The sequence below is a fragment of the Lathyrus oleraceus genome, chromosome 5 (assembly GCF_024323335.1).
Source record: "Lathyrus oleraceus cultivar Zhongwan6 chromosome 5, CAAS_Psat_ZW6_1.0, whole genome shotgun sequence".
Lineage (NCBI taxonomy): Eukaryota > Viridiplantae > Streptophyta > Magnoliopsida > Fabales > Fabaceae > Lathyrus > Lathyrus oleraceus.
In genome coordinates this window covers 366502880-366517695 of record NC_066583.1, presented here as the reverse complement: position 1 = coordinate 366517695, position 14816 = coordinate 366502880, and the positions used below count along the sequence as shown (strand labels likewise).

Below are 14816 nucleotides of genomic sequence, written 5' to 3'. Positions count from 1 at the left end.
TTCTTGTTAATCAAGAAATTGATCATACTCTATTTTCTGGATATCACTTTCACAACAAATTGGTGCAGTGAACGTGGGGAGAAGATGTCGTCAATAAGGTATGAGATTGAGAAATTCATTGATGTCAATGATTTTGATTTGTGGCGTTTGAAGATGCAAGCTCTACTGGTTCAACAGGGTTTGTTAGAAATGCTGAAAGGATCGGAGAAATAGATATTGCTTTAATAGAGAAGAAAAAGACGACGATGATCGAGAAAGCCCACAACGCCGTCATATTAAGCTTTGGTGATAAGTTTCTCCGACAGGTCTCGAAGGAGAAGAGGACAGCGGATGTATGGAGCAAACTGGAAGGTTTGTATATGACCAAATCTCTGGTCAATCGTCTCTACCTAAAGCAAACTATGTATTCATTTAAGATGAGTGAAGATATAATCTTAGCAGAGCAGTTGGATATATTCAACAAGTTGATTCTTAATCTTGAGAATATCAAAGTCAAGATTGATTATGAAAATCAAACATTAATGTTTTTGTGTGCTTTACCTAAATCTCATATTCATTTCAAAGTTAAAAAAATATTATGATTACAATAATAGATATAAAATAAAACAAAAAAAATAAAAAAAATATCAATTGACCGAAGCTTATATTACAAAATCATTTCGTTTGAATATTTTTGTTTTATTAACATATATTAATTTTTTATTTTTTTAAAACTATAATATTTTTTTAATCTCTATCTAAAGGTATATTTTGATCCTTAATTTTTAAAAATATATATATATATTAATGGCTCTAACTCTTCAATTAATCATTTTCATTTAATTAATGACGAATTTAATATTTATTTTTTAAAATTTTCACTATTAATTAGATAAAAAAGACTAACATAATATTCTCTTAATTATGAGACCATTTTAGTTAGGGATGACAATTTGACTCATCCGCAATGGACACCCGCCAATTTACGCATAATAGATAGGATAAAAACTCGCAATAATGGATACGGACATGCATTCGGGTAATTATCCATAAAAATAAGCGGGTACGGATGCGAGTATGGGCACCTTGGTATCCACTCGCCCCATACCCGCACACTATATATTTATATATTTTTTTTATATTTATATATTTTTATTTATATTATTATATGAAAATGTATATCTATTGAATATAAAATGTATATTACGTATTTAATATGAGTGTTCGTTTATTTCAACAATAAATTATTTAAATTTTTTTTAATATTTTTAAAAACTTAAAATTATATGATATTTTATAATTGATCTATTTATTTTTAATATGAATGCGGGTCACGGATATGAGTACTTACATACTTATAGAATACGGATACGGATGCTAACTTTGACACTCAAACGGGTATGGACTTGGATACGGGAATTTTTTCAAATCACAGGTACGGGGATGGGTAATATAGTACCTTGCTCATACTCTGCCCATTCATATCCCTAGGTTTAGTGTTAAATGACTAATATAATTTATTTATTTTAATTAAGGATCAAAATCAACCCTAAGATATATTTTCTAAAGTTTGATATTAATATTTTAAATAGTTAAATAAAAATTTCATCTTCAATCTTGTCACTCCAGTATTAAAAGAAAAAAATCACCTTGAAATTCTAAAATTATATCGGAAGTAAAACAAAATTATCAAATCTTTTCAAATTAAAGATTAAGTTTAAATACTCTTGATTAGACATTTTATTCTTAATATAGAGAATAAATTTAGATACTCCTGATTGAACATCTTACTTTTAATTTAGAAATGTATTTAATATAAATTTTAATTTAACAAAGTATAAAGAATTTGAGTAATAACTTCAATATTAAAGGGAGAATTTTTTATTCAAATATCCTTAATTTTATTTTTTAAAATTTAAAATAATCCTGATTTCAAAAAAAAATCTCAATCTATCTCACTTTTAGTCTCCTCTTAAACTTAGAGAGGAGGCGTCAATTGGATTGGCTAAGACACATGGTTACTTTTGAGAGGCGACGTCAATTGGTTTGACGCCTCAGTGCAAAGTGCTATTTTTTTTGTTATAAATAGAGGTGTTGTGTGAATCATTTTTCCACCTCTTATTTTATCATTTTGCAACCATGTTTGGTGTTCGTGAAGGTGATTTATTCGAGAGGCAAACCTCAGATGTTGATGCTCTTTTAGAACATCACTACTTTCGATCAACTGAAGAGGGAGTTGGTTCGTTGGTTAGATGGAAAAATACCTGAAGGGGGAAAATTAGAAGTATTGAGAAATTCGACAATATATTTGGTTGGGTGCGAATCAAAACGGATAAGGATGTTAGAAAAATGATGTTTATATGAGACATCAATTTGATTGTTGTAATCAGTTATTTTATTTCAAGTTTGTTTATGTTGTAGTGATGTTTGTTGTGAACCTTGTTGTAACAAAAAGTTAATGATATATAAAAAATAAAAGTTACAAAAATCCAATGTTACAAAAAGATTATGACTCAGATGTTGTTCCCCGATTGCGACAGTTGTTCTTATTATGTCCTAGTTGACGACATATACTACATAGTCATATCATTTTATTTTTCGTATCCATTTCTGCTCTAATACGCGTGTTGTTTGGTCGTCCGTTTTTCTTTCTACGCATCTCGTCGTTGTGCCAAACTATGTCACCTTCATATGGGGGCCAGTATTCCTCAATTATAAACATCAGAATGGTTGTAAGCGTTCTGGAGAGTATGTGCGCATGCTGCAATGACATGGGAGCAAGGAATGCGGAAGGCCTAAAATTTTCCAGAGTCACACCAACTTCTTCTTAGTTTGACAGCATAGGAAAAATTTGGTCTCCCCTCATTATGGTCCATTGTTTCTTGTACGCTGAAATTTTGCCTATGACGGTCAAATACTATTACCGCGTGTGTGCTAGCTTTTATGCTCTCCTCTTTCATCACTTTCATGCAACACTCACTGAATATTTTCCCAGACATTAACACTACGTTCCATCTTTCACCTCTGGTTGCGAAGGTAGAAGTCAACCTATAATAGGTTGATTTGACCAAAGCGGTTATTGACAGATTTCTAATGTCTTTTAATACGCCGTTCATGCATTCCACAAGGTTAAGAGGAGGCCAATTGACGTCTCCCTTTAACATATACACATGGGCGCCAATTGAATTGGCTGCACCATGTGCCATAGCCAATTCAATTGACGTCTCCTCTCTAAGTTTAAGAGGAGACGCCAATTGGATTGACATCTCCTAAAAGTAGGATAAATTGAGAATTTTTTGAAATCAGAATTATTTTGAGAATTTATTTCAAAATCTGGGTTATTTTAGTAAAAAATTCTTAAAGGGAAAAAATAACCTCATATTCTAAAACTCTATCAGAAGTTAAGTAAAATAAAATTATCAAATATTATTCAAATTAAATTTAAATACTCTTGATTAGACATTTTATTTTTAATATAGATAATAAACTTAGATACTCTGATTTTACATCTTACTTTTAATTTAAAAAGATATGTGTTACAAATTTTAATTTAACAAAGTATAAAAATTTGAGGAATAACTTTTCAAATCAGTAAAAATAAATAATCTACTAGTATTTATTAGAGTTGTATCTTAGGATATGAAAAATCAGCACTATAGAATAATTAAGGTCAGCCTTAATTTAATAGAATAAGAAAAGTTCAGCACTATAGAATAATTAAGGTCATCCTTAAATGCAGAGCTTGAATGATTCAACTCTTGAATGTTCAACTCCTCTTGTATAAATAGAGCATCATGCTCCATTCCAATTCAATATAAATTTCTCTCTTTTCTCTTTTAGTTTTCTATCTCTTCTCTCTCATATCTCACTTTAATATGGTATCATAGAGCTTCAGTTCTATCCATGGCAGTGACTCCGGTAACTACAGCTCCGGCCACCGCAGCATCTATGTCATTCCAACTCAAAATCACAGAAAAACTTGATGAGAAGAATTTCCTACTTTGGCGCCAACAAGTAGATCCTTTGTTAACGCGAATAATCTTCAAAACTACCTTTACCTTCATGACATACCGAATCGATATCTAACTGATGAAGATCGTGCAGCTGCTCGTGAGAATCCTGCATATCGCACCTGGATTACGCAAGATCAGTGGCTTATGACGTGGCTTCAATCCACGCTTTCACCTTCGATTCTTTCACGTGTTCTTGGATGTGTTCATTCCTACGAGCTCTAGGAACGTATTCTTGCGCATTTTCAAAAGCTTACACGTGCGAAAGCAAGACAACTACGAGCGGAACTCAGATCTACAACACTTGAAGACAAATTTGTTGGTGATTACCTGGTTCGCATCAAAGTTCTTGTTGATGCGCTTGCTTCAGTTGGAGATCCAGTTCCAGATCAGCAACACATTGATGTGATTCTTGAAGGTCTTCCTCAAGACTTTGCCTATGTTATTTCAGTCATTGAAAGCAAGTTTGATTCAGTAGAACTTGAAGAAGTTGAAGCTCTTTTTCTTGCTCATGAGATGAGATTCAACAAGTATAAGAAACACTCTCAAATGGAGGTGGCTGCCACAGTGAATCTCACTCAAGCTAATTCTCAACCTGAAACTGATAACTCCAATAACAAGAACACTGAACAAGCTGTGAATTCAACCTTTAATCCAACCTATTCAAGAGGAGGTCGTGCATCTGGCCGTGGTGGTGGACGCGGCCGTGGGAGAGGTAGGTTCAGCAACATTCAATGTCAAGTTTGCTTCAAATATGGTCACCTTGCTGCTAACTGCTATCACGGGTTCAATCAACAGTTTCAACCTAACATACCTGCTGATTTTCAAACAATGAACCTACAAAATTTCTACAATCCGTATCAACCAATTGGTGGACCTCAGTTTGCTCAGCCCATGGTTAACACTTGGTCACGCCCAAGCCATCAACCAAGACTTGCTCCTCTCCCTGTTCATCAGTCACAGATCACTCCCAATGCTATGATTGCTAACACAGCTTCAGTTCCAAGCAGTGCCTGGTTCCCAGACTCAGTAGCTTCTTATCATGTTACCAATGCCTCTCAAAACATACAGCAGACCACACCTTTTGAAGGTCCTGATCAGATCTTCATTGGTAATGGTCAAGGTTTGCACATTCACTCTTCAGGATCTTCTTATTTTCCCTCTCATTCTAAACCCAACACTCCATTAGCTCTTCATAATTTACTGCTTGTTCCTTCTATTACAAAGAACCTGATAAGTGTCGGCAAATTCTGTCTTGATAATAGAGTTTTCTTTGAGTTTCATGCTGATATGTGTTATGTCAAATCTCAGGCTACCAATGAAATTCTGCTCCAAGGTCGTGTAGGAAGTGATGGCATGTACCAATTTTCCCACCTTCAGCTTCTTAAGTCTCCTTCAACAAGTCAAGTCCCATGTCTCACCTTAGACTCTAATGCTCCTGTTTCAAGATCTGATTCCAGCACTAGTGATAAGGTTTCAGTTTCTAATCAAAATATATCAGCTAATAACTCATATAATTCTCAACATACTTGGCATTTACGCCTTGGTCATCCAAATTCTAATACTATGAGACTTGTTTTAGCTCAATGTAATATTCCTTATTCTAATAAAGCTGAATCTGTCTTTTGTTCTGCCTGCTGTATGGGAAAGGCACATAGGTTGCACTCCCCTCAATCACAAACTCAATATCACTCTCCTCTTGAATTAATTTTCAGTGACCTATGGGGTCCTGCCCCAGTCAAATCCTCCCAAAACTTTACCTACTACATCACCTTTGTTGATGCATACACTAGATTTACTTGGATCTATTTGCTCAAAAATAAATCTGAAGCCTTAACTATCTTTAAACAATTCAAAGTCATAACTGAATTACAATTTGGATTTCCTATTAAATTTGTCCAAACTGATTGGGGTGGTGAATTTCGCCCATTTACAAAATTTCTTTCTGATCTTGGCATCATTCATCGTTTAATTTGCCCTCACACTCATCACCAAAATGGTGTAGTGGAGAGGAAGCATAGACACATTGTTGATCTTGGTTTAACTCTCTTGAGTCATGCCTCTTTACCTCTCAAATTTTGGGATCATGCCTTTTTAACTGCTGTCTACCTAATAAATAGGTTACCAACCATGTCTCTCAATCAACATATACCATATGTTGTCCTTTTCAATCAAAATCCTGATTATAAATTCCTCAAAGTCTTTGGGTGTGCTTGTTTTCCTCTCCTTCGCCCATACAACTCTCAGAAATTTGACTTTAGATCCCATGAATGCCTTTTTCTAGGGTACTCTACAGCTCACAAAGGTTACAAATGTCTCTCCCCAAGTGGTATAATATTCATCTCTAAAGATGTCCTTTTCAATGAGTCCAAATTTCCTTACAATGATACTTTTTTTCCTAATGTTTCTCTCCCCTCATCAACCATTCCATCCTCTTCTTCATCTAAAGTAACCCTTAACACACAAGCTCTCCCTAATGTTTTTCCCGTTCCTACTACTTCCACTACCTCACACTCCTCTTCTTCTTCTCAAATCAATTCCAGCCACACACCTACTGCCTCTGTGAGCCAACCCTATAACACAAACAACCAACACTAATCCTACTCCTCCACCCTCTTCAAATGCCAACAATCAGCTCACTACTACCACTTCACCATCCTCATCCTCTATTTCTGCTCCTAGGGATCCTAACCTTCAACCTCTCCCCACCAATACTCATCCTATGACTACTAGAACTAAATCTGGTGTACCCTTACCTCGTCTAAATCCTTCCATTTTTCTTGTCAATTCTGAGCCTAAGAGTGTTAAAACTGCTCTCCAAGATCCTAAGTGGTTTGCTGATATGCAAGATGAGTATGGTGCCTTGATAAGGAACAACACTTGGTCTTTGGTACCACTGCCTGCTAACAGGAAAGCAATAGGCTGCAAGTGGGTTTTTCGTGTAAAGGAAAATGCTGATGGGACAGTAAATAAGTACAAAGCTAGGCTTGTTGCTAAGGGGTTCCATCAAGTCCATGGATTTGACTTTAATGAAACTTTCTCCCCTGTTATTAAACCGGTCACAATTAGAATTATTTTGACTCTTGCTCTCACTTATAATTGGCCTCTGCAGCAATTGAATATAAACAATGCCTTTTTGAATGGCATTCTTGAAGAGGAGGTCTATATGATGCAACCCCCTGGATTTACTGCCCCTAATTCATCTCTGGTTTGTCACTTGCACAAGGCCTTGTATGGCCTCAAACAGGCCCCAAGGCAATGGTTTGAAAGACTCAAAACCACTATTTTATCCTTTGGATTTCTGAACAGCAAGTGTGATGCTTCATTGTTCATCTACAAGCATCACAGTGTTGTCATTTATATGCAAGTTTATGTTGATGATATAATCATCACAGGGAACTCTCCTCCTCTCATCAAGCAAATTACTCAACAACTAAATCATGTGTTTTCTCTCAAACAACTTGGTGACTTGGATTATTCTCTGGGCCTTGAGGTGAAGAAACTGTCCAATGGTAATCTCCTTCTCACTCAATCTAAGTACCTAAGGGACTTGCTAATCAAAACTGATATGGAGAATTCCATTCTAGTTGCTACTCCTATGGCATCCACCACCAAACTCATCAAAACAGGGTCTGCTGCCTTGTCTGATGCCTCTCACTACAGGTCCATTGTAGGGGCCCTGCAGTATGCAACAATTACACGTCCAGAAATCTGCTATGCTATTAACAAAGTATGTCAGTTCATGGCACACCCCTTGGAGTCCCATTGGCTAGCTGTCAAGCGTATTCTACGTTACCTAAAAGGCACTATCACCTCGGGTTTATTGTTCACTCCTGCCTCTACTGTTCCGTTCTCTCTGCAGGCCTACTGTGATGCTGACTGGGCTGCTGACCCAGATGATAGAAGATCCACCTCTGGATCAGCTGTGTACTTAGACTCTAATTTGATCTCTTGGTGGTCTAAAAAGCAAACTGTTGTTGCTCGTTCTAGTGCTGAGGCAGAATATCGCAGCTTGGCGCACACCACAGCTGAAGTTTTATGGATTCAAACTTTGCTAGCTGAACTAAAAATTCCCTTGACAACTCCAACCATCTATTGTGACAACCAGAGCACAGTTGTTATGGCTCATAACCCTGTTCTTCATGCAAGAACAAAGCATATGGAAATTGATCTCTTTTTTGTAAGAGAAAAGGTCCTTAATAAGTCTCTCACTGTCTGCCACATTCCTGGTGTTGACCAGAAGGCTGACATCCTCACCAAGCCTCTCTCAAGTTCAAAATTTATGGAGCTCAGCAGCAGGATATGAAAAATCAGCACTATAGAATAATTAAGGCCAACCTTAATTTAATAGAATAAGAAAAGTTCAGCACTATAGAATAATTAAGGTCATCCTTAAATGCAGAGCTTGAATGATTCAACTCTTGAATGTTCAACTCCTCTGGTATAAATAGAGCATCATGCTCCATTCCAATTCAATATAAAAAAACAGAATTAATTTCTCTCTTTTCTCTTTTAGCTTTCTATCTCTTCTCTCTCATATCTCACTTTAATAGTACTAAACCATTAATTTAAGCCATAGAGGAATAACTTTTTAAATCAGTAAATATAAATTCATGTCCACAATTTAGAAGAATAGCACTTCATAATACAAAACTTACATTACATTGTTGAATAGGATATGCAAATATCTATGCAACAAAAGGAATAAACTTTCTAAAAATCTAAAGCAAACAAAAGGATCAGTTGCATTGTTCAAAGAAATAAGTTCAAAGATTGAAATGCATGATATCTGCCAATTATCTACTCTTTTGCTATAAGTAGCAAGTTGAAGTTCACTCATAATCAAGATGCTTATCAACCTGAAGCAAACATCTCTAAAGCTTAACCTCAACATCAACACCATCAGGAAGATCAAGTAGCATAAGAGAATCTATTGTTTGAGCAGTAGGATAGAGAATATCAATGATGCGCTGATGAGTTCTGATCTCGAAATGGAACCGAGCATCTTTGTGTACGTGTGAAGATTTAAGAAGACAAAAAACTCGCCTCTTGGTTGGTAAAGGAACAGGACCCATTGTTTTTGCATTGGTAGTTCTTGCTGCATCCAATATCTGCTTGCAAGAATCCTCTATCAAGGGCACATAGTAAGATCTAAGCTTGATTCTGATTTTTTGCTTTGGTGCCATCTGCAACAGTGAAGAAATATTTATTAGATGATAGGATTTTCTGAGAATCTACAGAATATGATTAGCATTACATGAATTGTTGTTCTAATTTATGTTTACATGGCAAACAAAATTTCATTATTATTGTATATGAGTTTAATAGAAATACACTCTCGGGGTAAAATAATTTTTACCTCAACATTCAATGAGAATCCATCCTATTTTCACGCAAGCATATTTGTAACCTTACTTTAAAAATAATTGCAAATTACTAGATTTTTATGACTTTAGCATACAACTTATTACACCGACGACACGTGTTCCTTTTTCTCATTTATATTTGATGACTGAAAAATACATAATGCGAAAAGTAAATAAATATTAACCAACAACTGAATATAGTAAACTGATCCATCAACATACCATGTCGGCGTCAGCTCCAATGCTAATTGCCGAAGTGCTTGGAGTCTCCAACTCATCACCCTAAAATACCAATACATTTCATCACAAAGGACACTCACTAAGTTCAAAAGATTGAGGAAAAAAGAAGAAGCAGGCCAATCTAAACCACAACAATGCTAAAGTTAAAGCAATTCGTATTCACTAATCAACCTTAATAACCAACATATCAAATCCAAAAAATTGAATTGGCACTTCCATAAACAACTATCACTATCCCCTTCTCCATATGTTTTGGATATGTTCAGTTTGTTAAATATGTTTGGATCTCAACCCGAAAAGTTAGTTTAAAGGGTGAAGTTTCCCTCACATATTTATACAATCAGCAGCCCAGGAACCTAAACAATGTGGAACTTCAAACAAACTCCAACAACACAAATACCAACTTCAACACTCGCCCTCACGCCTAGTGTGGGCCTGGGTCAAATGTCCACATTGCAGTCCTTAACCCGGCTTTAATACCATATTAAATATGCTTGGATCTCAACCGAAAAAGTTAGCTCAAACACATATTTATACAATTAACAGCCCGGAAATTTAAGCAATTTGAGACTTTAAACAAACTCCAACGTCACAAATACCAACTTCAACACAGTTAATACATTTTATAAACATAATTAACCAAGCTAAGAGAAAACTTCAAAATATTCATTACCAATGTAACAAGTTGAAGGTGAGTTCCGTGTCTGACACGAGCCGATGTTGGACATTCCGATGACTTTAACTCACTTGGTTACATCTAATCACTTCCATCTTCTTAGTTTATGTTTGGTTCCCTTCAAAATTGATTCCAATTTGAAACTAAAATTTGAAGTTTTTGGTTCTATTGATTTTAAGCTTCAAGCTACTCACTATTACACTCAAACAAAAATCACACTCCATTCCACTTAATTTTAGTGTATGTTCAGTTTTATTTTGGAACACTCAAAATTGATTATGGAGCCTATAATTGACTTTGACATGTTTGATTATGTTTTCTAGAATTGATTATACTTGAAGCTAGGATTTGTAGCTTTGTGATTTCTACACCTAAATTTAGTGTTCGAAATTTATCCAAACATAAACCACTATCTTCAAGTCACTTTTTACTCTGAATCAATTTTATAGAATCAATTCACACAAATCAGTTTTCAATTTCCTAAATTCAATTAATTCGAAACCAAATTTCATCGCTACTTAAATTATCATCAAATTTCATTACTAAATGAACATGAACAAAAATGAAAAGAAAAAAAAAGGCAAAAAAGAAAATTCACAAACCTGAACGCCAGCGTCAACAGACTCAACATCTTTGGTTTCAGCGGAAACCAACACTTCCGGAGCAGCATGAACCACAGTTGATGAATGAAGAGGCTTTGAATTCGTAAACCTCAAAGTGTTACCGGAGAGAAAGCATAGAGATTGGAGCTTCGGTTTGGAAGAGAGAGAAAGAGAAGGAACGAACGTTGTAGAGAGAGAAGAAACCGCCATTGAATTGAAACCTCTTCTTCACTGATTCTCTTTCTTCACACTCTGAAGCGATTGTGCAGCGAATTAGAATTATCTTTAGTTTTATTTTATTTTCTATTTTTCACTTGTTTTTTCATTTTTTCAGATTTGGGCCTCTAGGCCCATAACTTAGCGATATAGGTTTGTGCATTGCTATCTCGAAAGAATTTTTCTTGCCACCCCACATTTTTCCGTAATATCCTTATTATACTTGTCAGAATTTTGGCAAAAAATGGCTCACGAAAAACCCAATAAAATAAATGAAATATCGTGATAAATTAAAAAATCTGGTAGTATATCTTAAAAGTTAAATATGCATTTATATTGGTTTAAAAAAATCGGGTGTGAGAAAACTTATCGGATTTTTTAAAAATATCATGTTGTACCGGATACTTTGCAAACTTTGAAAAATCCGGTAGTCTAAAATTATCGGATTTTTTAAAAACATCCTGCATTTACTAGACTTTTAGAGGAGCTTAAAAAAATCGATAATGTCATTTTCAATGGTTGAGATTTTGTCAATAGTTTTATACGGTTATGATTGCACCGGAAATTGTGTTTGGTCCAGAATGAATCCAAACATGTATAAATAAGGATCGTGTTTTGTTTATAAAAAAATCTTAAAATGCCTCATTATTGGTTTATGGCATGTGTGTACTTGGGTGAAACCACATGTTGATTATGGGATCCTGGAGGACATTACATGTCTCGCTCTTCTGAGATCGAAATTGAATAATATGTTGTCCGACACCGAGAACAGAAAGGTGGGTATGATAGGGTTTCGTGCACCATGGATTGATACTGGTGGAAATGTGAAATACAACCATATTGAGTTGAAGACTGATGAAAATTTAAGGTTATGTGGAGAATATATCATTGTAGACTAACAAAGGGACTGATCGAGTTTGATGTGACAGTTTCTACATTTGTCGACGATATGATCAAGATGTTGAAACATCCACAATCATCTAGTAGTGTCTAGGTTTTGTTATTTATCACTCTCTTCGTCTCATAATAAGTGTCTTATTTGAATTCTGTGCGGTTCTTAAGAAAATGATTAGATGTGGTGATTTTAATTATATAATTAGTATTGTTTACTAAAATAACTATTTATTATAGTTAGTGGAGTATGTTGAAAAGAGTGAAAGTTAATAAATAGGAGTATAGTAATGGAAAAAATAATAAATATTGTTTTGGTATTCTAAAAAGACTTTTATTTTGAGACATAGAAAAAGTGAAAATGAAACACTTTTTATGAGACAGAGGAAGTATTGTTTTGTTAAGTTATGTAATCTTCGGTCTAAAGTTATGTTAATCGTCATGTATTATGCTATTTGTCAAATGTTAAGTTATGTTCATCCTGCAATAATGAAAGCGGCAAAATATTATCTAATAAAATGTCCAATGCAAATGTCTGAGTGTAATGTCTGTGATGCCAAAGTATAAACCTCGCCATCTGAATTTTCCAAACCTACGAGGTTATCCATAAATGATTGTTATCATCTGTAAACGTTGTTGTTCATGTTGGTGTAAGCCCTAGAGGCCAATGCTTTTGGTACTTGTATCGAATTATTTATTAATAATAAAAGGCTTTTTCTTTATTACGTTTATTTAATAAAGTCCCTAGAATAGCTAGTCTGTTTAATGTATGAAGTATGACTTAATCATGAGATCACATTAAACATAAGGACACTATTCTTAAAGTATCCGTAGTCGAGCTTTAATGTGAAGTGGGATAACATTAAAGCATTAAGACTATTATGTTTGTAGACTGATTATCACATCTCATGGATCATGGATAAAGAGTTATCAAGTCTTAAACATAGGTATGAATATTAGGAGTAATATTTATACTGGATTGACCCGCTATGAGAATACTATATAGAAAGTTATGCAAAGTGTCATAAGTTATTCTCATGGTGATAATGGTGTATACCACTCTTCGACCTGAAACCACTATGGACCCTAGATGTGGAGTCGAGTGCTTTATTGCTGATCCAACGTTGTCCGTAACTGGATAACCATAAAGACAGTTGATGGGTACTCCACGAAGCATGCTGAGGGACATGAGTGACCTAGATGGAATTTGTCCATCCTGCATAACAGGATAAATGTCTATGGGCCCAATATTGAACTGGACAAGGATGACACGGTCTATGCCTTGTGTTCAATATAGACATAAGGGCAAAAGGGAAATTATACACATAAGTATTATCACAAAAGGTTTTGTTAAATCACATGACATTTTCGTGTCTTGGGTAGCAGTGATGTGTTGCTAGATATCGCTCACTGTTTATTATGTTAAATGCGTGATTTAATATAATTGCCAACGTCACGAAAACCTACAGGGTCACACACAAAGGACGGATTGATGAGAGATAGAGTAACTAAGGAATACCGTAAGGTACGGTGCCCTTAAGTGAATTATAGAACATCGTAAGGTACAGTGTACTTGAGTAGAATACGAAATATGGTAAGGTACCATGGACTTAAGTGATTTTGGGCATATTATAAGATATGGGTCAAAATACACTTAAGTGGGCTTTTAGCTTGAAGCCCACACAAGTGGTTCTATAAATAGAACCCTTGTGCAGAAGCATTCATTGCGGTTGCATTATTTTCGTTTTCTCTCTCTCTCCCTCCCTCTCTCTCTCTCTCTCTCTCTCTCTCTCTCACACACACACACACACACACACACACACACACTCAAAGCCTTCATTCGTACCAGCTAGCACTGAGATTGAAGGAATCCGTTCGTGTAGACTGAGTAGAGACGTTGTCATCGTTCAACGTTCGTGATCGCTCCGTGGATCTGCATCAAAGGTTTTGATCGTCATAAGAGATATGCACCAAAGGTTTAAATCGTCGCAAGAGGTAAATATTATCTCACTGATCATGACTATTCGTAAGGATCTCTAAAGGAGAAAATTTTAATTTCCGTTGCGTTTTGGACCGCAATTCTCCTTCAGTTCATCCATACCGTGTGGAGGCGGCAATATTTCATCAGAAGATCCCCTATCACTAGAAGGTCTAACATCATTTTCATGCTCAATAGGTGGGATGATACGAGGGTGTGATACAGTAAGGTACCACTCTAAGTAGCCATCCACACACTGCGCAGGGAAATAAACCTTCACTGCATGATCTCGAATGGCACGGGCATATCTGGTAATGTTACCCATAAATCATCTATCAATGCCCTCTGATGGAACAGCAGGGACTGGTCGTGGGATATCTTGGACATACCCAAACCGGCGCAGACGCCTCTCGGGTAAGTGTCTAGCCACTAAGGTTTCCCATCGTAGATAACTAGAAAAAAGTGAATTTTCATCAAACTCTTGATTCACTTTATGGTCTGTGTAACACCCCAATTTTTTGTTTATTTTTAATTTTGTTTGAAGTTGAAGAGTTTTAAGATTGAACTATTTGATTGTTTGATTTTTTGGGAGTGGGTAGAATTATTATTAATTTATTTTATTAAAATAATAGAAAATAATAAATATTGTGGTTTGGGGAGAAAAATAGAATTGTGGGTTAATTTAAGGAAAAGGATGAGAGTAAAGAGAGTTGGTGGAATTTATGGTGATAATTAAAAATAAAAATAGAATTAAGTTTTTAATTGTTTTAATAGAAAATATTGGGAGAAAAGGGGGAATACATTAGAGAACTTGGAAAAAGTGAGAAGTGGAGAGGAAGAGACAACCCTAGCTAGAAG

General features: G+C 35.3%; 1 protein-coding gene across 1 annotated transcript; it reads right to left on the bottom strand.

Moving 5' to 3' along the window:
• Positions 1-8612: 8612 nt before the first annotated feature.
• LOC127084754 (30S ribosomal protein S10, chloroplastic) lies at positions 8613-11160 on the bottom strand. The gene is made up of 3 exons (XM_051025258.1): positions 10874-11160; positions 9578-9637; positions 8613-9175 (listed from the first exon to the last, which is right to left on the bottom strand). The coding sequence occupies exons 1-3, from the start codon at positions 11081-11083 to the stop codon at positions 8864-8866; spliced, it is 582 nt and encodes a 193-aa protein (XP_050881215.1). The 5' UTR covers positions 11084-11160; the 3' UTR covers positions 8613-8863.
• Between the last annotated feature and the right edge of the window lie 3656 nt (positions 11161-14816).